General features: G+C 43.7%; 1 protein-coding gene across 1 annotated transcript in view; it reads left to right on the forward strand.

Moving 5' to 3' along the window:
• Nucleotides 1-24,071, forward strand: part of LOC109031828 (uncharacterized) — a 558,162-nt gene that overhangs the window by 457,471 nt on the left and 76,620 nt on the right. The window contains exon 2 of the mRNA XM_019043607.2: nt 3,005-4,202. Coding sequence (XP_018899152.2) covers nt 3,005-4,202 — 1,198 coding nt within the window. The remainder of the gene's footprint in view (nt 1-3,004; nt 4,203-24,071) is intronic.

Consider the following 24,071-nt stretch of genomic DNA (forward strand, 5'->3'; position numbering starts at 1 on the left):
AAATCTGAAGATTGGCAGTAACTTTTCCGTTCTCAAAGATTGGCTGTTCTTTTGGCCCTATAATAGCTCAATAGTTCGACTTTGACACATCCGCACTATCCCTGTATAGGGACTCGCTCAACTGTAAAGCTTGGTCTTGATTTAGCTTCGCTGATAAGACTTCTGAAGTTTAAGCTGGTTAGATCCATTGTTTTCTATCCCTGTATACGGACTTGCACTTAAGCTGTCAGCTTGGCCTTACGTCTACATTTTCGCTTCATATCCCTGTATAGGGACTCTAACTGAAGCTGTATAGCTTGGTTACGTTACATTTTATTGGTCGACTAAATTTGGCAACATTCCGATGCTCTTACGTTGTTCTCTGCGAAAACGGGCGCGATTGTTGTCCCCCGACGGGGCGGGGCGGGGGCGCGGCGCGGCGTCGCAGATCCATCAACACAGATTTGATTCTCATCAGCTCAGCAGACTCTGTGCCGGCATTTCGTCTTCGTCTCCTGCTCTATGAAGAAAGCGTTTATGCATAATGCATGAATATCGTTACAGAATGAGACCTGTATTGATAAGCACAGCCCCCCCTCCCCCCCCGTCGCCGCCGCCACCCTTGCGTCGCGATCCGCGATCCCTTTCCCGCTCTATCCAATACATTCGGGGCTTCGCCAACTTTTAATTTAATTTTAAAACTTTCCTCTCCTCGGCTCTCGTGCCGTGATCCCGATCTTGAGGATAAAATTGTTCTCCGTTGAGGCCCGGTTCCACCGGCGGCGCGCGACGCGAATCCGGACGCGCCGGATGAAGGGATGGCGCTTTTTATTCGATTTTTTGGCGCAAAAAACGATTGTATCGGATCGATTTTTCGAGGTCGATTTGAAATTGGAATCGATTTTTCGAGCCGAAATCGAATTACTGAAAAAAGTCGACATTTTTCACGTTTTTGTGGCACACTAGGCCTAGATTCTATGAAATCTGAGTTCCATTTTGAGTTCAGTTTTAGCAGTATTTGTGTTGGAGTCGCCGAACTCAGGTTTTTAAATTTGTTTACACAATTTCGAAAAAAAATCGATTTTTAATATCCGGCTTCGAAAACGAATCGAATTTTTACCGAAAATGTTTCCGATACTTCGAGATCGATTTACTTGAAAAAATCGGCTTCAGTCATCGAGTTTTTCGCCCGAGAAGTCGGAGAAATTGAATCGGTTTCCAGACGTCTATTTGAAAGCGGGATCGATTTTTTTTATCCAAAATTGGCAACAAACATAAATCAAAGGATCCCCGTGATTTGGGTCAAATTTTGTAACAGGTGACGTCAATGACGTAATTTTGGCGATAGTTCGTAATTTCGGAGCCAAAAAATGCAAAAAATAGAGTCAAAGGAAATCCCCCTTTTCGCCAACGATTTTTAAATCGTATCGTTTTTCTTTGTCAAAATCAAATGATTTTTTCTTTAAGTTCGCCACCCCTCGAGTGGTTTACTCTCGCAACCGGGTGCAAGCTTTTTAATCTTGTCCGTTTTCACAAACGCGAATCGTCACTTCTGTGACAACATGCATGTTGACAATTGGCCTTTATTCTCCAACAGTGAACTATAGTATTTCTGGCTCATCATAAAAACGGCGATCTGCATAGAGAAACTAATGACACTTACGTTGTTTTAAAAATGAGCCGAAAATTAATGCCTTGATGTTAAATGTTGTCCAATCATTGCAGCCGGTCGTGCGGTCAGCTTCGCGCGGCTACTCTGCCGTGCTAAGGAAAAATCCGTATGAATCTTCAGGCGTTGCCAAATTTCCTTTCATAAAACGCGAATTTTCTGGTAAACTTATGGATATTTTCCTCCCAATTTTTCAGATAATTTTGTTCGCAATGACACCAAATGATTCTGAAAATTTAAAGGAAAAATATTCACAACTTTCCTCAAAAATAAACATTTCATCGAAGTAAATTTGGCAACTCTCGAATGTTCATACGGCGTTTTTCCTTAGCACGGCAGCACTCTCGTATCGCGTCGCACTCTGTCTAGGGAGTCGGGGCTTCACTGATTCGCTCGCACGAGCGTTATCCGTCACCGGCTCCCGCGGCACGAATACAAGCTCGTTGAAGTCGAGGGTGTTAGTGTGTATTTTCCTGTTTCCCCGGCGTCAGTGTGCAGTCATCTACCCCTTTCTGCAACCTGCTAAATAACGCACAGGAGCAAACGGAAAATGTGTATGCAGTGGTAACTGTTTGCACACACTCAATGGAGCTCTTGCGTGTGTCAGGAATTTGCGATTTAAGCACTGATTTCTATCCACAATTTCGCGAGAAACACGATGGTGCAACTGGTTTTCTTTGAAATCAACGTCAAAGCTCTAAAAAAGCTTTCAAAGTTGAGTATGTATCGGAGGGCATGTCCCCCGATACTCTGAGAGTCCCACCTTTATACCAAGACAAAGTCTCTGTGCAAAGATATAGACGCTATTAGTGCAACGTCACAGAAAAGCGATATATATCGATTTTTCGCACTGGTAGCATTGAAAGAGGTTATGCCAATGTTATTGTTTGGATCCAATTCGATATAATGGAGAATCCCTATGATGACGTCGCCACTAATAGCGTCTATAGGGAGCAAATACTTAGTAGGGTTCCCGTGTTTTCAGTTTTGGAGTCCCCAAACAAAGTAACAACCCTGAAAATGTATTTGCCCCCTATTTTTGCACAGAGAGTTTGTATCGATGTAGAGGTGGGCTCTCAGGGTAGCGTGGTATATCCACTCCATTACGGACTTAATTTTTAGAGCTTTTTTGAGCTTTGGAGCTGATTTCAGAGAAAATCAGTTCCACCATCGTGTGTCTTGCGAAATTTATCATTGGAATCAGTGCTTTAATCACAAATTCCTGACACATGCAAGAGGTCCATTCTACGTTAAGGCATATTTAAATTCTTTCTCTAGATATCTGATTCTAACTTTTAGAATTTCACACAGAATCACATGACAATCTAAAAGAGGACGGTCTGATTTTTGTTTCAGACGTGTTACGAGATGGAGAAGTGGCTAAAAGAGGAACCTCGGGCACCGCGGTCACCAAAGCGATCTCTATCAGACCTGGATTCCCTGTCCAGCCCGTTGATCCCTTCGTCTCCAGCGTCGCCGCTGATGGAACCGGAATGCGAACTCCTCGTCGAATCCAACTCGGAGAGCGACTTCAAAAGCGACGGGAGCGACAGCGAACACCCCTTGTTCTGCTCCCTCCCGGATTCAGACATGGAGTCGGAATGGCCCAAGCCGGACCGAGTGGACCCCCTGAACCTGGACGACCTGGTCATCCCGGAGAAGCTCCTGGAGAGCGTGGACCTGAACGAGTGCACGCCGTGCTGGGAGTCGGACCTGGAGTGCGACGTCCAGGTGAAGAAAGAGCTCCTGGACGACGACGACGAAGAGCTGGAGGAGATGTACACGGCGGCGATGCAGAACCCGCTCCGATTCAGTTTCATACCCAAGGGCGAAGGGGACTCGCTGCCGACGTTGACGCCGCCGTCGAGTCCGGAGTCGAAGAAGTGCGTCAACATGAGCGCCGTGAACAACGTGGGCAACGGCCTCTCGCTCAACGGCCTGAACGCCTTCAGCACGCTGACGACGCTGTCGGCGGCCGACGTCGGGAGCCTCTTCAAGATGGCCACGAAGGGGGCCATCGTGCGCTTCACCGCGCGGGACGTGTCGGGGGTGACGCGACTGATTTCTGTGACCCACGGCCCGATCACCGTGACGACGCCTGTGATACCCCTGGCCTCGGTGACGCCGCCCGGCAACGGGACGTCGCTCAAGACGCCGAGCGCGGGCGCGGGGGCGGCCTCCGGGGGCCTGGGGTTGGGGTTGGGCACGACGAAGGGTCGTTCTGGGTCGCGGACGTCGAGGACGGGCGGGCGCGCCGGGACCGGGCGCACGGCGGCGCTGAGGAACGGGCACAAAGGTGCGGGGGCTGCAAGGACGAACGGGCGAGGAGGTGCCGGGACTCCCGGGGGGCATGCCGGCCAAAGGACTAACGGGGCGACGCTGGCGTCTTCCCTCAACTCCACCACGACGGCCACCGGGACGACCGGCTCGACCAGGACGCGGGCGTCCAGGGAGACCGACTCCAAGAAGAAGGTCCACAGGTGCGACTATATCGACTGCAAGAAAATATACACCAAGAGCTCCCACCTCAAAGCGCATCAACGAACGCATACAGGTTAGTCATACCTCCTCTCTTTTCGTTCGAACAGGGTAGAGTCCCTTTATACTGAGAGTCAAGACAATGTGAATCCATTTCTGATTGGTTCCCGTATTTTAGGCCTTCACAGTGTCACAACGGAATAAAGATTACATTTTCATCGATTGCAAAGATTATAATCTGGAATGGACCAGGAATCACGGTTCGGCAAGGAACAAACGGAATGAGAGAGGGAACGGAGAAAGGAATTTGAGAATGGCCGATCAAGATTACGAAAAACGTTCAATTTGTGTAATCTTTATTCCAGTTTGTGACTCCATGAGGGGTGTTGTCTTGACTCTCAGTATAAAGGGACTCTAGTCATACCTCCTCTTTTTCCGTTCGAACAGGGTGTCTACGAGTCCGGAATTTCCGGAAAATCCGTAGACAGTGTATACTGATTTTTTAAGGGCGGTCCGGAAGTACTGAAAAAGTGCAAAAATCCCACAAGAAGGTCCGGAATTTTTTTCTATTTACCACGCATGTTCTTAATAAAGCCTGGAAAGTATGTAATCCCCTGCGCTTTTGTTCTTAGAGTAGTGTTTCGCTGCAAGATCGCAATTGTGCCAGTTAATCTTCAAGCCACCGATAAAATTTTGTGGCTACGTCATTTTTTCATAATTCGAGGGAGAATTTAAAATTTTTAGAATTTCGTCAAATGGAGGCACTGAAAAAATACTGAATTTTTGTGTTGAGGAGGCACTGAATTTCTTTGGAATGTACTGAAAAAGCACTGTAAAAGTATTGATTTTTGGCTAGCCTGTTTTAGCAGACACCCTTTTCGACTCATTCTATACTCTAATTATCAGATCTCAAGATTTCCCTTGCAGAATGTGCTCGATTGCGTTATCCGTGGATCGCGGGTAGAGGGTGTTTACTATGGTAGGTGCAGTATAGGCAATTTGCCTGTCGGAACGAATTTGTATTGGTGTAGCGTTTGTTGTGTTTCTAAGATCTCAAAGGCGCTCCGTTGCCCACAATTGCACCTTTAATTGCTTGCGATATGGTGCCGATTCGAAGAGTCGGCGAATTGGTTATTTCCAGTCAGGAAGGGGGCACCAAGTTATGAGAAGTTTTTTCAAAGAAAAACGAAAAATTATTTTTTCAGAAAGGTTGACTATCATGGTGGGCAATAAAGAAAAAAAGCTTCAGCCGTTTACTGAAATTACAATTTTTTACCCGAAAACCTACAGTAGAGTTATAAATAATGAATAAAACGCGCATAGGCGCCTACAAACCTAAAGGGATACTTCACGCATGGCGCAATGTTCGAAGTATCCCTTTAGGTTTGTAGGCGCCGATTCGCGTTCCGCGCTGGCCGGCCGCGACCGCCGTACAACTGGGAAACCTACCGGTTTTCAAAAACAAACTTCGCTCCTCCCTGCCAGAGTACCTATACAGGGAGAGTCCGGACATGTCGAAATATAGAGCTCCTGAGGCCCAATAGAGCGGCCAACTTTTGAAAACGAAGAATGTCACTGTCAATCTTCAGATTCCAGTATCAAGCCAAAATAGCCAAGAATGTCAAAATGACGTCTGCAAAAATGAGTAAATCTATGCAAAAAGTAAGGCAAATACTTGCTTTCCCAACGGCTGGTCGTAATTATTTTAATATTGAATATTACTCAGGATAATTTGAACTCATAGATTGGCTGTCCTCTCGGGCCCTAGGAGCTCCATTATCTGACCTCAAAATTACCGACATGTCCGTACACTTCTTACATACACTGGAAAAAAAGATTGGTAGAATTTACCATTCCTTCGCGCTGTAGTCTACCAAAAATTTTTTTCAGTGTAGGTACTCTCCTCGCTGCTAAACTCGATTCGTTCGACCGAAATATCTCATGGAAACGCAACTTTTCTCAGAGGCCCGACGCGGTGGGCCAATCGGGAACTATTTCACCTAACCCGGAAATCACCTTAAAAGCCCCGCGTGACTGACAGGCGGGACGAGAAAATATAAAATATCATATATAATCATATTCCACGTGAGGGAGACACAGTGAGCGTAAACACCAGAGCCAACGGGAAATAAAAGCTCCCTCGTGAACTTTCCTTTTAAAAAATAGTAAACACAACTCTAAAGCTCCGCGGCTGAGTCGGAGCTTTGATTTATAGCTTTTTTCCGCGGTTTTGAAAGGAGGTTCGGCAAGCATTTAAAACTTGTCGAAAATCATTCTAATTATTAATCCCGCGCCTTTGTCGGGAGCGGGGCGCGATTGGGGGGGGGGGGGGGGCGCCGGGGCAGCTGATGCACTCCCGGAAGGACCATTAATCAGCAAGGACAGGCTTTTGTGGATTTGGACCATCGTTGCCCGTCTGGACGGAGCAGTAAATGTAACTGTCGAGTTGAGCTGTCTTTTTTCTCACGCTTGGCAACGGGACTTTTATACGAATACAAGCGTTGCTGCCATGCTTTAAAAATGTCGACGGAAGATCTGGCTTTTCGCAGCTCTAGAAAAAAATCCAATGAAAGTTTTTACTCCGAACGTCAGTTCACGGAAAGAGGGGACCTTGCGGCCGCGGCAGTGGCGCCATTCCGTACGAAACTTAGAGGGGAGAGTCGTCGAGAGGAATTAAAGACTGATTGAGGGAAGTCCAACATCGAAAATTTCGCATGAGATCCGCAAATTGGCGAAATTGTCTCCTAAAATGTGGGGAGAAACCTACAGATATTATCAATTTGAAGTCGGTACCCATCTAAAAATTTCTGTGTCTACTGTTACTTTGTGTTATTTTTTTGAGTCGATTTGAGTTGGATCCTGGCTATCTGTACCTTTGCCTACATAGTTAGACATTTTCGTGTTTATTTATGCTTACTCTGAGTTCCTTTTTTGGGTCAGATCAACCTAAAGAATTTGGTTGTTCCACAGCCACACAAGTTTGTGTTAAATTTATCCAAACCGTGGGCTACTCTGAGACATTTGAGCATGAAGAAAGTTTCCTGCCGAACTTATCTATTCTGATTTTGTAAGATTCGATCAAAGAGATCCTTTTCAAGTACATATTCATCCCCACAATGGACCACTAGACAAGGTACGAATTTCAGCATTCTAATACATTTTTCGTAACCAAAATGTCACGTAGAACACGATGCGCACAACTAAAATTACCGAAATCAACTCCTTACGAAGATATTTAATGATTCTTGATGCGTGAATTCAAACCACCCGCTTATGAAAACTCAATGCTCTGCGTGATTCACATCGCGCGCTAAACGTTTATCATGACAGTCTCTGCGATATAAAAATCTGGCAACCTCAATCTTGACGCTTTGGCTCAGCTATAGCAAATTGCATGTAGTTTGGAACAACACATGGTGGGAAATGAACATTGCTCGATTGAGAAGATTGCTGAAACCGTTGAAGTGCGCAATTTGACTCACGTAGAGCTTCGAGTTTCTTGTGAGCGGGCAGTTCAAATTCCTTGTAACCAATGTAACACAAAAACCATGAAATAAAAACATTAATTTCTTCGTAAGGAGTTGGTTTCAGTCATCTTCGTTGCGCGAATCGCGTTCTGCGTGGAATTTTGGTTAAGAAACATGTATCAGAATCCTTTAATTCGTACCTTGTCTAGTGGTCCATTAAGATCCAAACCAGAGAAGTCCAGAAGCTCCTCTCAGAAGTGCTTATTTTCAACTGCATTGAAACTGTAATTCGGGGAGCCGTATCTATTAATTATCATTTTGTTTTTCGGGCGCTGAGCGTCCCTCATTTTCAGGGTAATTGAGGTGTTACGAATTTATAGAAAGCATTTGAGGCTGTTTTCAATCGTAGTGACAACTAAATAGCGGATTTTTTTTCCAAGATGTAAATCAGTGGCGTTGCGCGCTTTGCGATATATCGATTGATATGCCATTTAAACTTATGGAAAAGGATCGATAAACAGGGTGTTTTCAACGAACACTTTAGTTATCGATTCTTTACCTTAGCTTCAAATGGAAAACATCGATAATTGATCATTCATGCCTCGCCATACTGATGTAAATGAATACTGCGTCAGTTCTTCTCAATCGGGTAGATGAAGCAGCAGCAGGTCGCGCGGATATAAGGTTCCTCCATACAACGTTGTCATATCTACGGTCACTTCACTTCAACCTTAAAAATTGACCTTGTTTGCTGCACTTGTGGTTTTGAAAACTTTTCATTTGCAATCCCCTGTTCTTCAGTGAAGTTACATCAATTTATGCTTCCTAGAAAGTCGATAGATTTCAAATTTGATGGGAAAGCCTCAGCCTGAGGTCAAAAGATTTATCTAAATTTTAATCTCTCGATTAAATTTTTAATTAGAGTTTGTTTTGTAATAGTAGCCCAACTGCTTTAAGAGTACAGAGCAGTGACGTGGCGAGCTTTGCGATAGATCGATTGATCTGCTATTTAAATCCATGGAAAAGGATCGATAAATAATGTGTTTGAAGCGAACACCTTGACATTCGATTCTTTTCCACGGCTTCAAATGGGGAAATATCTATAATCGATTATTCATGGTTCGCCATTGATGCTGAGTTTCATTAATCAGCAGCTGACAGACGTTCGTATTAATGTTTTCGCTGAATTATTCAAATTGCTGTAGACGGAGTTAACTCCTTGTCAGCGGCTCTCACTTCCACACTTGTAATAGTGAAAAATAGGAAAATACTGGGGGGCTATGTCCCCTGGCCGCTACGTGGCCCAACTCTCAGAGGACGATTCGCGCTTTCCTAAGCCCATTTCGACGAGAGAGCGACCAAAGAAATGAAAAGATTTTCATACCCGACTCTCATTTGGACTACATTTTGCAATTAGGAACTATAAATTCTAGCCCGGTTTAAAAACAGCGTATGTGCCATTAGTTTCCCCATGCACACAAGTGTTTCTTCTGATGAGCCAGAATTTATAGTTCCAAAATGCAAAATGCAGTCCAATTCGTCGTCTCCCGCACGAAGGAACGTAACTCCAATTCAAGGTTGCCAAATTGACTCCAATAATAATTAATTTACTTTACAAAAATGTAAGTGTGCAATTTTTATCCAAATCCGTCTGATTTATGCATGAAATCTTAAGAAAAATCAGTGAAATTTTCAGTTGGAAATGCCCAAGATTTTTCTGGTTAAAATGCAATTTATGAAGGAAAATTTGGCAACATTGAAATGTAGTTACGTTCTTTCGTGAGGAAAACGACGATTCGTCCAATCTTCTTCTAGCCGGTAGCGATTGGACCAATGAGAATCGAATGAATTAAGCGGCATTTATTTCAAACTTTACGCCAAGAGTGAAACAAAACAGAACGAAGAGAACGGTGGGGGGCATAGCGACTAGGAGGCGGAGCCCCCTAGTTATGTATGAAGAGAAGAAAAATCACTGAAATGTTTAAAAAATGACGTTCAGTAGTCTTCCACGTAGAAAATAAAGTCTGACAGGAAGTCTGCAGTGCCGCAAACCGAGATGCGCATTCCTGCAGGTCCACTATCGACGTATTCCTGTATCCCAGGACGTCAGGGAATAAAAAAAATTGTTACGATTTCTTACACTGAGTACCTTGTGGCGTTCTATCAAGGTGATTCGACGGACGCCATTTTTTGTGTCAGAGCGACGTGCCATATATCGCATGCATTCGTTCCATAATTTCAGCTACTTGTCATTTTTTTCGAATTTTGAGATCGCACTTCTGTCGGAATGAGACTAAAGAATTCATGTACCAAATTAAACAAAAAAAATTCAACGTATTAAAGGCAGGGATTTTTCGGAGGAAAAATATCGTATTCGAGCGAAGTTTGAATATCAGTATCAAATGCGATTTTTCCTCTAAAAAAACGCCGCCTTTAATACATTGAATTTCTTTGTCAAATTTGGTACATGATTAGAGAATTTACAGGTGTCTGAAATTTGATGAATTTCATGTTTAAGTGGAAACTAGTGATTGAACTGAACACGAGGATGCCCTTGAATCATGAATCGAAAAATTATTGGAGAATATACGACAAAATGATCTAATCTGCTAAAATACATGTGTTTAAATGGAAAAATGCCGCCAAATGACGTTACTAGGTGGTGCATTTCCTCACTTTTAAATTTATTTTTATACTATTTCCCATATCAGGGAAAAATCGTAAAAAATGCTGTGTTATCAGCTTTTTAAGCACTTTCAGATGGAGCAATAAAACATTTGCATGCAAATTCTCCATTCTTTAGACTCATGACAACAGAAGTGCGTTCTCAAAATTCGAAAAAAATGACAAGTAGCTGAAATTATGGAACGAATTGATGCGGGTACCGTCGAATCACCTTAAATTTGTGAAATTTCGTAGCAGTCTGTTGACACGGGCAGGGATTGGGCAGGATGTGAGTGATAACGCTGTCCCAGACCCTGTTGCGCTGCGAACTCCCACCGCGGTGGAGGCAGCAGCGACCGCAAGGTTGCATTATAACTTTCTAGCTGAGGTTAGGACCCGTCAAGGCACCGTGAACAGCGATGCCACGTTCACAAGAAACCCCCGCGCTTCTGCACCCTCGCACGGCCGAAGGGGGTGAGTAAAGCGCCGTGATTCAGTAGACTCGACAGCATCCACGAGGTATTGGAACTGAAATGATAGAGTGTTAGTGACATGATATTAACTTCCCAACCCAATGTTTCAAAAGAGGAAATTAAGTTTATGGCGGTGAAATTATCGCACCTCGTGTTGCCAATGAGTCCGGTCCAGCGCGGATTCGAAAATAAACCCAAAGTATATCTAAGCGGTAGGCGAGGCGTGAATGATCGATTATCGATATTGCTCCATTTGAAGCTATGGTAAAGAATCGCTTGTTAAGGTGCTCGTTGCGAACAGCCTCCCTATCGATGCTTTCCCATAGGTTTAAATGGCGGGTCAATCGATACATCGCGAAGCATGTCACGCCCTTGAAACGCATGTATCGCAAGCTGATAGCCAGACCAGTCATTTTGTCAAATGGTCTAATTTTAAGCTCTTACCAAGTTTTGCATGTTTTAAAAAGAGGGTTATTTGAATTTTTCAGCATTTTGATGGGAAAAATTTTAAAAAAAAATAGAGAAATATTCTTTTTAGGTTTGATTGTTTGAAATGTCGCATATTTTCCCGTCAAAGCTGTAAATTATCTGAATTACATCGAAAACAAACAATTTTGCGATTGATGCTCACAAGGAATTGAACAAAATCAGTAGAATATCACGAAATGATCTAAAATTTACCATAATCTTTTTCCCAACATTTTCTGGCGATTTTCTACTCGAACCGGGTAGCTGCGCCCCCTGATCGCTTCGCGGGTCCAACCCACGAATCGCTTCGCACCTCAGGCGTTATGCGCCACGCGTCACTCTTTTGATTTTACAGTATATCGAGGACGATGTTAGGATAAATCATAGTAACGCAATCTAAGAAAGAATAATTCAATATTTGTCAAAATGCTTGATTTTACTATTGGTTTGTGCCACAGTCCATTTAAACGTATTTATGCTAAAAGGAACAATGGGTATGGGGTTTGCGTGTAATATAGTTCCTTTTAGCATGAATACGTCCATTTCTCACTTGTTCACCGGTTTATTTGGATCGCAATTTGCAAAAAGGAACCAGAAACATTCCAATGTTCCTAGGATTGTGCAACTTACATTCTTTGCCAAAAATTACTAAAACCGTGCAAAAAATTAAATTTTCTAAAGTAATTTTGCCTTAAATTCATCGTTTATTGGGAGTAAAGGTAAAACTTGTTTAAATCGTCAGTGTATATCTGCGAGTAAAAAAAAGTTGCAGAATCTTAGCAGCATTGAAATGATCCTGGTTCCTTTTTGCAAAATGCAATCCATTCCAGTGGCGTGGCGTGCTTCGCGATTTATCGATTGATCTGCCATTTAAACCTATGGAAAAGGATCGATAGATAGGGTGTTCGCGGCGAACACTCTGATGATCGATTCTTTACCATAGCTGCAAATTGAGAAATATCGACAATCGATCATTCACGCCTCGCTACTGATCCATTCAGTGTATCGCCCGAAAAAAATACACTTAAGTGTATTTCGATCGCCTGACTCTGTCGTCGGCAACATTGAGGTTTCTCACTTCTTTGAGTCATGCGGTGGAAACTTGACATTCTGACGTAACCTGGAACGCAGCGGCCGATGCGAGTGAGCAACGCTCCTGCTCATGGGTGCATCACCGTATCGAAGTTAGGTCAACGCCGCTGAACTTGCAAGTCTTCTGTTGGTCACAGGGAGAAAAACCACCCGGCCACATTGCCAGGTTAACTTGGCCCTCTCAGTTGCGAAGACACCAGCTCATTCCTGGTTTCTTATTCTGACGTGCTAAAAGAACGCCGTATGAACATTCGAGAGTTCCTAAATTTCCTTCGACAAAATGTTCATTTTTGAGGAAAGTTATGAAAAATTCTCCTTAAAATTTTCAGATCTTTTCCGTTGAATTGCGAGCAAAATTATCGAAACAATTGAAAAAAAAATATTTATCAGTTTACCAAGAAAATTCGTGTTTTATCGAAGGATATTTGGCAACGCCTGAAGGTCCATTTATGGCATTTCTCCTTAGCACGTCAGTATTGAAGATTTCATTTAGCTCCTTCTTTAGTAAAGAGGAAGATACTAGAACTGAAGAAAAGTTTATAATTTTTAACATGATGGGCCTGTTGCAAGGTACGGGAATTTGGGAGTTGATAACTGATATCAATGGCAGACACGGAGAGAACGATGGCGTTGTGAAAAAATCCTGAAATCACCTTCCAACCTCTAAAAAAATTGTTTTAGAAGCCGAACCATTTAAAACGGTCAATTTTACGCGGGGATGGATCCGGTACACTCGTGACGTCACAGTCCATGACAAACCTATGGTCTCTTCATGAAGCGGCTGCAAATTCCTCATGGAGAAATATATTGTAAACGATTGAAGAGACCGGGGTTTTTGTGTATTGTGACGTCACGAAAATACCGAATCTGTTCCCGCGTCAAAGTGACCGTCTTGAAAATCCTCTTTTTGGGGCGTTTTTAAATTGATTTTTTTGGGATTTCTGGTCGCTAAAAACTCCTGTGGCGTCAATATCCTTAGTTCTTTCGATACAAGCAAATAAAAAAAAATTGTGCAGCAGCCCATCGCATCGAATGCTGCAGTCGAAATAAATGCTAATTTTTGAGTTCACTCAACTCAAATCACCGGAAGCCGATCATTCATATTATGGAGAAAAATCTTCATTCGGTCGGTATATAAGTCACTTTAAATAAATGATGAATGCTACCCTACCATGCGCTTATCGAGTCTTAAGTGCCCGGGTGAGGCGCTCTCTTTAAACGCATTTACATCGTTCGGATAGCCTGTGCAAGTCTCTAAAGGATATTCTCTCTCCGACTGCATGCAAAAATAAAGGTTTCATTCACTGCCGGAGCGTTACTTAACTAAAAAGAGGAGCTCAAATTAATTTAACTCAAACCTTGAATGAAGACGCTCATGTAAGGACGGTTAATTTGCGCGAATAAACAACTGCGTTTCTTGCTGCCGCTCGCTCGGAAACAGCTCCGTTTTCAAAGTTAAGCAGATTAGCCGAAATGCAGGTAAAAGCTTAGGAGTATTTCTTTGGGGCGTAGCTCGATTTCCGCATGGGCCCCAAAAAGCATGGATTTATATGTAAAACAAGACTCAAGTGGAAGTTGAGATATGTCCTTACGTCTGCAGAGGGGCGACGATTTGAAGAAGGATCGCGGGTTGAGAGGTACTCGCAAGGTTGCCAAACTGCACATCCACTTATTTTACCTTGCGCTTCAAAGGGAATAGAGCTGATGTTTGAGCACGATATTGCAACCGAGGGTAATCACCAGGGTTGCCATGTTTATTTTCCTCATTAAGTTCACACACGGGAAAGCGACTTTTCCGGGAAATACCAGGCTTGTGACGAGAGACCCGCTGTCGGAGCTGACTCAAGTGCTAAACAAACAAGAAAAACACTCAGTCTGTTCTGCGTGAAAACATTTCCCCCACATTATTGTCAGTTTGCCACCCGACTTGAATTTATTCTGGCCCGAAATTTTGATATTCTGAGGGGTTTGGAGTAAAAGGCGCATAAGTGAAGTTTTTGATATCTCAAGAAATACGTGTTTAAAGTTTCAAATGATTATGAGGCTTAATCTGCCATGCTAAGGAAAAACGCCGTATGAACATCTGAGAGTTGCCAAATTTCCCCTCTTAAAATATTAATTTTCGGGACAGATAACGAACGTTTCTACTTGAGATTAGCTGATACTTCAGATCACATTGGGAAGAAAGTTCTATAGAAAATTGGACGGAATATTTTCACAAGTTTTCCTAAAAATTCTTATTTTACCAAAATGGCAACGAACGAAGGTTCATGTTTCGGTCTTTCTTAGCACGGCAGTAATGGTGGGAAGAAAGTTCAAACTCTCTTTTTGATGGATAATAATTAGATTTCCGCGGTGAATTTTTCTCATAATATATTTTGAGACCAGTTTCACTTGCAATAATTAATTTCTCAATTTTTTTTTCAAAAATTGCACTATGCCCCTCAACTGTACGATATGGTATGCGAGTGTGTCAGTAGGTGATATAAAGTCAGAGGTACGCTTAACTTTCCATCCTATCCTTTCCTTTTAATATGATGCTATGTTGAATCCAAGTTTACAGGGGTGGGTATACCGCGGGGTCAAGTAGTGGTGGGACTGAATTTTGATCAATTGGTCTTCCTTTACTTCCTCCCTCATTATTTTTCTTCATCCTCCTCCTTCTTTGCCTCCTTCTTCCCTTCCTTTCTTTTCTCCCTCTTCATTCTTTTAAGTTTTTACTTTCCTTCGCAAATTTTTTCCTGTTCTCTTACCATTTTAATTATGTAAACATCCCTAGTAAGGTAATTAAGCTCGTCAGTGACTTTTCTTTCATCTAAAGAGGTTGCAGGAGAGGGGAGGGGGGATGTTACAGGCAGCTTTGGACCTCGTATCTCCAATGTCTTTGGTGGCGTTGGGAGGTTTATGCCCGATTACGATCTGCTACGAGTTAGCAATTTCGGAAGACGACGAGTGTTGATATTTGCAGTGGGGTGGCGTGCTTCGCGATATATCGATTGATCTGTCATTTAAACCTACGGAAAAAGATCGATAGACAGGGTGATCGCAACGAACATCTTAACAATCGATTCTTTACCACAGCTTCAAATGGATATCGATAGTCGATCATTCACGCCGCGCCACTGGATATTTGGCTTAAGTCTGAAGGGTTGACGTTCGAAATCTCGCAAGGCCACGGCTTAGAAGAGCGCGGAGAACCCGGTCGCTGTCCATCAAATGCCGATGTTTACTCGGGGAGGAAACTTAGGGGGATGTTAACAAGGGAGGAAACTTAGGGGGATGTTAACAAGGGGAGAGTCTCCGCTTGAAATTCTCGTCGTATCCGATACTCAAAGTTGTTAGTTTTCATCAATTCGGACAGATCCCAGCCGTCTTGTATGTTTTTTTTCTTCTTTTCTTTTTTTCTTCTGCCGTGAATCGGGCATATACAATTAGCACATAGTGTATGAAATTACCTTAATTTGCAGTTTACCTTATTTTTTTTAAATCAAGAAGCCATTTTCTTTGCGCGGAATCCAAGACTACATGTGCTTCAATTAAATTTTTTCTTCAAGGTAGTGCTAACATTAATTCTTCAAAAAAAACAAAAAAAAAAAAAACGGGAAAACGATGTTAGCTGGTTCATCCAATTTTCTTGCCCACGTTTTCCTCGTACAGAAACTCAAGTTAAAAACATCGTATCTGTTTTATTAAAAGCGAGAGAGGGGTCCGAGGAAGTTTTCCCTCGGAGGTCCTTGCCAAATAACGAGTAGCTTGAGCCATCGCTTATTATTCCGTAGCATCGAAACTCACAATACCGCACGCACGAGGCTTAGGCGCGGAGGCGTGGATTTGGGGTGTCCGGCGAGGGGTCCGAAAGGAGCCAACGGGAGTTATGGGGAATAAAAATTTCGAATCGTCGCCTCGTCTTAACTAAAAAAGGTATCCTAGGAAAGGTTGTGGAAACCGGGGTGAGAGGGTGGAAAAGGGGGACGGGATGAGGGGAGCGAGGGGGAGGGCAGTCGGTCGTCTTTTATTCATGACGCAACAACGTCATTTTCGTCGTCTTTCGCGTTGACTCTTCTTTATTTCTCCGTCTGGCAAACTCATTTTCTTTGTCGTAAAACTCGACACAAAAATTCTCTTCGCCCAGAGATTCCTCGGCGCTCTCCGCAGAGTTGCCCTTCATCGGTTAATTTCGTCCCCGTCTTCGACTTTGAGGTTCGCCCGAAGTTACGCGAAACTAAGAAGGGCCTTACGAGGGCCGTGGCGTGGCGCGCTTTGCGATATATCGATCGATCTACCATTTAAACGTATGGTAAATGATTGATAATCAGGGTGTTCGCAACGAACACTAAAGTAATTGATTCTTTACCAGAGCTTCAAATGGGGATCTATCGATAATTGATCATTCACATCTCGCCTGGGGGCCTAATAAGGAAGAAGGTGGGGATGTCAAGCATTGCCACATGAGATCAAACGCCCTCTCGAGAAACAGAGAATTCACGTGGTTTTTTTTATTATTAGAAAGAATGAAAATAAATTCCGAAATCACCCCCATGTTCGAAAATGCTATACTTTTTTTTATTAATTGTCTAAGATACAAAACTTTGGACAGGTGATTTTTCCAATACCACATTCTTTAAATCTTCCAGGGCGTCTACAGACCTGGAACACCGAGAATGGGTCAGTTGCACTGGTACAGAAACGCGTTTTGATGCTTGATCACTGTCGATCAGCAGAAAATAATAAGATCTGTCCAATCAGCAACTTGCTCCATTCAATATTAACCGAAATATCGGACTTTGAAAAATTCAGTTTCTAACGTCATCCACCGCGGTAGTGACAACCTCGGTTTCTTCTTCCTTGCTTTCATCCGAGTTACAAGTCAAGTAACCAGTGCAAACGTGTGTCTCACTGATTGATGAAAGCAATATGGAAGAAACCAAAGGCGTCACTACCGCGGTGGATGCTGTCATAAACCGAATTTTTTAAAGCGCGATATGTTGGTGAATAATGAACGTAGAAAATTGCTGTTTGGACGGATCTGATCATTTTTAAGTAATCTACAAGAATCAACCACCAAAACACGATTCTATGACTGGTGCAACTAACTCATCGTCAGAGAAATCAGGGAAAAGTGAGGGAATTTTAATGAAAAAGTTTGGATGAATGGAAAATCTTGAGGCCTGAAATTTAAAAAAAATATTGTGTGGTTCATGCGACACTGAACAGATAAAGTCGGCCGTAGAAGCCGCACTTCTGCCCTATAGGGACACACCGTCCGCGTTCCGGGCTCAGAGGTCGAAAGTTCAGGGTGTAGCTTCCAGAGCAGTCGAAGCTCACGGCTCCAGCCCCCGTAAATTTTGGCCTCTGAGCCCGGAATGGACGGTATGTCCACTGAAAAAAAAGTTACGGGCAATATAGATACACCGTCCGTTCCGAGCTCAGAGGCCGAAAGTTCCAGGTGTTGGATCCGTAGCTTTGACTGCTGTGGGTGCCACATCCGGAACTTGCGGCCTCTGAGCTTGGAACGCGGACGGTATGTCTATATAGCTCGTAAGTACGACTTCCACGGCCGGAGTTTTTTTCCAGTGTATTTTTTAGCGGATCAATTTTCTTTTCTTTTTTTCCTCAAACAACAAATCAAGAAATAAAAGAAAAGAAATCAAGAACTGGAAACACGACGTTCGGAAGAGGGGCATTTCTGGCAACGGCGGTTCCCTATCAATTTGGCTCGATTCCTTTACCGACCGTCCCTGTCAACGGACAGATATCGCGTGGCGCTTATGTACGTGCTCCGCTTTCAAAGCGGCTGACCACGTGGATATAAATTCGTTTGCAGCCGGGAAATCCCCGCCCCCACCCCCGGCACCCACCCACGTTCGCCGGGGACGGCCCGGTCGCCGAGACTAACGCTAACGCGGAAAAATCCGCCGCTTCCCCGACTCAAGGACGCATCTCCGCGTATCTCATGAGCCCCGGACAGCGAGGAATCATACACACGGTAGGGCTCATCTCCGAGAGCGGTTGCGTCTTTTTGTCGGAGGAGCGGTGAATCCTGCAGTTTGTCGCCGTTTCCGTTTCCTGTAACGGGAAATTACGGCGGAGGCGTGCGAATCAAAAAACCTCCGTTCTCCCCGGCCTTTTTCTTATTGGAATTTCACCTAGAGAGATGCGCGGGGAGGAGAGGGGCGAAGGAGGGGGGAGGGGGGATGCACTCGTGAGTGAAAAACATACGTGCCGTGTTTCTGCAAAGCCACTGCACCGCGGAGAAGATTAGGCCGGAGCTTCGGGGAAAGCCGTCCCGCGAAGTGAAAACCGCACAAGTCCCATGGGTACCCTTATGCAGATACGCGGTTTTCACCAAGCTTGGCCGAACGCTCCTCCACTGACAAGCTACGTCGTTGTCGCGCTACTAGAGCCGCGTAACTTTGTACTGCCGTGCTGAGGAAGAACGCCGTATCAACATTCGGGAGTTCCCTTTCCGTTGATAAAACATCTATTTTTGACGACATTCATGCATATTTTGCCTCGAAATTTTCAGATATTTTAGATTAAGTTGAGTACAAAATCGTCTGAAAATTTTGGAAAAAACTATTCACTATTTTTCCAGTAAATTCGGGTTTTATCAAATGAAAGTTGGCAACGTCTGAAAGCTCATGTGGTGTTCTTATCCAGCACGAAAGAGTACCGCTCAACTGAAAATAACGAATAGAAGACGCAGGATCCTGTCGTGAGCCGGTACACAAAAATATTTTGGCAATATTACGTCAAAATTTGTGGAGAATAGAACATAAACCTACTCTTCCACACTTTCTAGCATCGGAATCGACTGTAAACGTCATTGCGAGTCCTAATCTTGGCGATATTAAAGGCCTTACTCCGTTCAATTCATAATCGCCTTCAATTTGGCCGTTATGCAAGGTTCGAGGTTCCCAGGAGTTCGAATAGTGGTATCAAGCCGCACGACGCGGCGCACCGAAGATTTTGTTCCTCCGGAGCCTTCTTGATAAAAATGTTTCACAGACCATATTACGTTTTCAAATTGTGCAAGTGTGTTTTTTCCAATTTTTCTTACAAAAAAAGCGGATAAAGGGTAAAACAAAAAAATCTCACGGAAAAATTGATCAGTTTGCCTTCAACTGTCCACCAAAGAAAGTAAAAACAAATCATTTGCCTAACCGGAAAACGTCAGAATGATCATAGCTGTTCATTTTATCTTGAATTCGGTTGGAAAGTGAACTCTGGATTCTGATTGGCACCGCCACGTCCAACGGTGACTAAATAGTCATCCATCTAAAAAATGAACCGAATCGAGTCGCGGAATTTCGCCTTTTTGGGTTGGTTTTTCTGACTGTAATGAGAAGACTCCAATCAATTGCCCAGATGTGCTAGATTCGTTTCTGAAAAGACACGTAAATGAAAGAAGAAAAGAAGATTCGATGGCGGGGGTGGGGGGGGGAGGTCGGGGAGCATCCCTAGGAGCTCGTATCTTATTTTGAGAGATGGCGGTAAAAGTTTGTAAACTTTAACCCGTGTAACCCGCGGGGAAGTGGGCGGGGCGGGGAGGGGAGGGGGAGGCGATGCACCGGATTGATTTAAACGGTTGCGCAAAATATGCGGAACGCTATCTCACGTTGCGAAAGTTTATCGCGAAACAGATTAATGTTAACGGTTAATTCTCCAGTTTAGAGGAAAGTTCGGGGCGGTTGAAAAACACAGTCATTGGCGAAAAAAGAGAGGAGAGCGGGCGGAGCCTTTAAAAATAAGTTCTCAAGAAATAAAGTTTTCAATGAAACGAGTCCGGGCGGGGTACGAGTGTGAGGGCCGCCGCGATGAGCGGGCCGCGGCGAGGGAAAAATGAATAAATATAAATACATATAAATAAAAAATAAAACGGAATAAAACTAAACCGCGATTCGGAACTAAACTCCGGTTTGAAACTTCGAGCCATAAAAGTTTCTACACCCAATTAAGTGTAGTTATTGGGGTTTCTTTTCGCCGACAATTTTTATTGGATTTTTTAATACCTCTTCTAATGGTAACTTATTCTTTCAAATTTCTCTGGCGTGGCCCTCCCGTCGCGAACTTTCCGCAACGGCGCTTAGCAACGAGTGTTGAGAGTGGAGCCACCTCCATTGCCAAACGCTTGAGGAAAATACCGAAAACATCCGCATCATTAACCAGAATCAGCCCTCTTATCAGGCGTTGCCTCATCTCTTTTCATTCTTATTTCTTTCGACGGGAACCAATCCACATTCTGAATTGAAATTGCATCGGAATCCTACTCCATATAAAACGCTAAACTCAGGTATCCCTAACTAGAGAACCTATAAACGGGAGAGTATTGCCATCTCAATCCTTTTACTACAGGAAAAGTGTGCCACTCTGTGATTGGTCGGCTATCATGGAGCCCCAAAATTGCCTCAATGTAAGCAAACCCCAACCCCTCCGCTCCTAGTTTTGCTCATTGTAAACAAAAAAGATGGCGGGAAAGTTCTACAAAGTTCTAGACGTGATTTTGAGTGTGATAGAAATTTTTTATATCCAACTTCTGAATTGAGTTCGGATCGAACTTTGATGAATATTTTTGCGGAAAATTAAGCTTTGAGTGTGATTTTCATTCATTTCACAGCCGATAATACGTGTTCCTCTGGGTCGGGTTTGTTTACATTGGGCCAGCTTTGGAGCTCTATGATAGCCTAAAACTGATGAACTATTCAGAGAGCGGCACAGAGATGGCAATACTCTCCCGTATGCAGGTACTCTAGCCCTAATGCTAGAAATTCTAACGCGGAAAACCTAACGCTAGGCGTGTCCAGTACCCCTTCCAAACCCCTCCTTCCTTATTTTTCGCTTAGTTTTCTCGTGGGAAAGATAGCTGACAGGAAATTATAGATAACATGAAGTACAATCAAGATGATTCTTCTGATTGATTGAATACATTCATTTTAAGAAAGAGCATTCGAAACGTAGTATGCACCATTATGTATTGCTAAGATGAAGCAGCTGTTTTTCTCATTTTACGAGAACCTATCAGTCTGAGAATGACAGATCTTGTCATAAAATTATAACGTTATACCACCGTCGTCTAGACCGAATTTTTCTCCAATCTGAGCGCGAAAATTAATTCACGGTGACTTCATGGAAGTAACGAAAGCATCATAGAAGCATTTGAAAACATGTTGACTCGTTGAAATTTAGTTGTCGACGGAAAAGTTGCAGCTAGGAAGCGTGTGTTTCTCCCGTTGTTATCGGCAACACTAGAGCTGAGCATAGCATGGCCAACAGAACTTTCTCAGTGCTCCGGCTGACGATTAAACCCAGCTAAGCTCTCAGCCGATTTTAATAACCCGTCGTTTTAAAAGTTTTCGATTTAATGAACTGTGAGCGAAAAGAGGAGGTAAAAAAGCGCCAAAGCTAATACGGAAGATTTAAATTATTTACGCTCGGTTGAAGTACTTCCCCCCCCCCCTCCCCAAATCATACCTTCAGAGGTGTGATTTTTTTCTCTTCGCTAGCCTCAAATAAAAATAATTCAATTGTCCTATTTTTGCGAAAATTACATCCATCCTGAAAAATTGTGATGAAAGTAGATCTGCACATTCTCAGAAGATTTAGTGGTCACTTAAATCATGATGGTGCACCATCTGAAACTCTATTATAACATCGTAAAAGAGTTTCGTATAACGCTAACGGCACCTGTAACGATTCGCTACCCCTCTCACTGCATCACTCATTTCTGCCCACTCTGCGCTTACTTAATCCGTTACCCCTTTTTCACTCCACCCCCAATTTCTCTTTCCCTGTCTTCCAATCCTAACCTACCCATTCACGTCCTATCCTTCATTTCACCTTTTCAACGATCCCAGTGATTTTTCAGCGACCCATGAGACTTTTTTATAAAATTGTTTTCTTTCTTGTAAAGTATCAGTATTATTGACTCCGTCAATAATCTCGAACATATTATTCTTCGTAACGCACTCTTTACAAAAAAGTTTCGTTTTTATTGTAAAGTATCATTTCTTTTGACTTTCTCAATAATTCCGATCAAATATTATTAATTATTTTATATTCAATCTCCTTTTACAGTCTGAAAGTTCCTTTTGGCCATCGGCAGTATATACTCTGCCTAGATGAGCTCACTCTTCTTAGGTCAACCCACTAGGAACCCCGGGGGGCTGGGTCGCGTAGCGACCAAGGGGGCGTAGCCCCCTACTAGTATTTAAGAACGACAAGCGTTATTCTTCGGTACGGTTCCGTCAAATATAACGTTATTCGTCGGTACCAGACCTTCCTTCTTTGTCGACGAAGGCTTCATTTTCGTTCTACACTCCTGCAAGTTGATTCCAGACAAGTTTCAATTTTTCCAGCGTGCTCCGCGTTGCATTCTCACGGGGCAACACTAGGTCGTGATTTCATTCTTAGCCTGCTGTCGAGCGGCCCGTTTAATCCCGGCAATCAAACGTTACAATGCCGAGAGCAGAACGCAATAAAAGCGCTCGGCGGCGTAACAGGTTGCAGACCCGGGCGAGGATGACGGCGCGTCCGAAATAACCCCCCTCTCGCCGGGTGGGGGCTCGCTCCCCGCAGTAACGATCCGGTGGAGGCATTAAAAGCGATCCTTTACATGGCGACCGAATCGAAGCTCGGGAGCCTTGTTAACAGCTACTTTGGGCGGTGGCGCGAGAAACCGTGCTTACGACTCGCTGTTACCGCCGCTCACCGCTGACACGTTGCCCGAGTCGACCCCCCGACGCACAGCGCCGTGTCCCACCGTGGAACCCAGCCAAAACCCCCAAGGACAGGTGCCATTGACGCTGAGGGTTTTTTCCAGGGGTGTAGAAAATGCTCCATCACGCGCGGCACCCAGGCGTATGAAAAGGTAGACGGGCCCTCACAAATGGACGTATTTCTACCAAACAGACCTATGTAGAGGTGAGAAATATGGGGTGTGCTCGTCGAAGCTGCATAAGAAGCAATGTATAAGTGGGCGTGATTCCTTTTGAAGAATTGGAAAAGCGGGATTTTACATTCTATCAAACAGACCTATGTGCCAACTGAATGCGAGATTCATGAGCCGCGGGCATGGCAAGATAGCGTTGTGGACAGGGCTCATGAGTTAAAGACTCCCTCCAACGAGCTCCCCGTTGTGCCGGCGCTCCTTCGTTGCCGCTGACGTCACTGGCATTTTATTATTCCCATTCACTCTTACGGCCAGAGAACTAACGAGCACACCCCATATTTCTCACTTGCACATAGGTCTGTTTGGTAGAAATACGTCCAAATGGACGTGTTTCTGCCAAACGTAACTAGAGTACTTATATAGCGAGAGTATGGACAGATCGCTTCATGGAGGGCTTAGGGCCCAAAAGTGCAGTTATTCTTCTAACCAACTTTTAACACACAATATTATACTGCCACTCTGCAGTCTGCAGATTCCAATTCTAACCAAGATGGCCAAGAATGTACATAAATGAGCGTTCTTCCGCAAAAATGAGTAAATTTATGCAAAAGCTAAGTCAAATACGTGCTTTATGAACGATGGTTCGTAATAATTGTGCCAGTAAATCGCTCTGGATAATTGAAATTCATAGGTTGGCTGCATTTCTGGGCCCTAACTTTGTTCGCGGAGGCATCGGTGAAGGCCTGATGGATTTTTGGAGTTTCACATGGAACTATTGACGAGTGGGGAAGATAGGGTATGCTTGTTAAAGCTGCACGAGAAACAAGGTGAAAGTGGGCATGATTCCCTTTCGAGAAATTGATTATTTTGGTAGAAATACGTCCATATAGTAC

The sequence above is a fragment of the Bemisia tabaci genome, chromosome 2, assembly GCF_918797505.1.
Source record: "Bemisia tabaci chromosome 2, PGI_BMITA_v3".
Lineage (NCBI taxonomy): Eukaryota > Metazoa > Arthropoda > Insecta > Hemiptera > Aleyrodidae > Bemisia > Bemisia tabaci.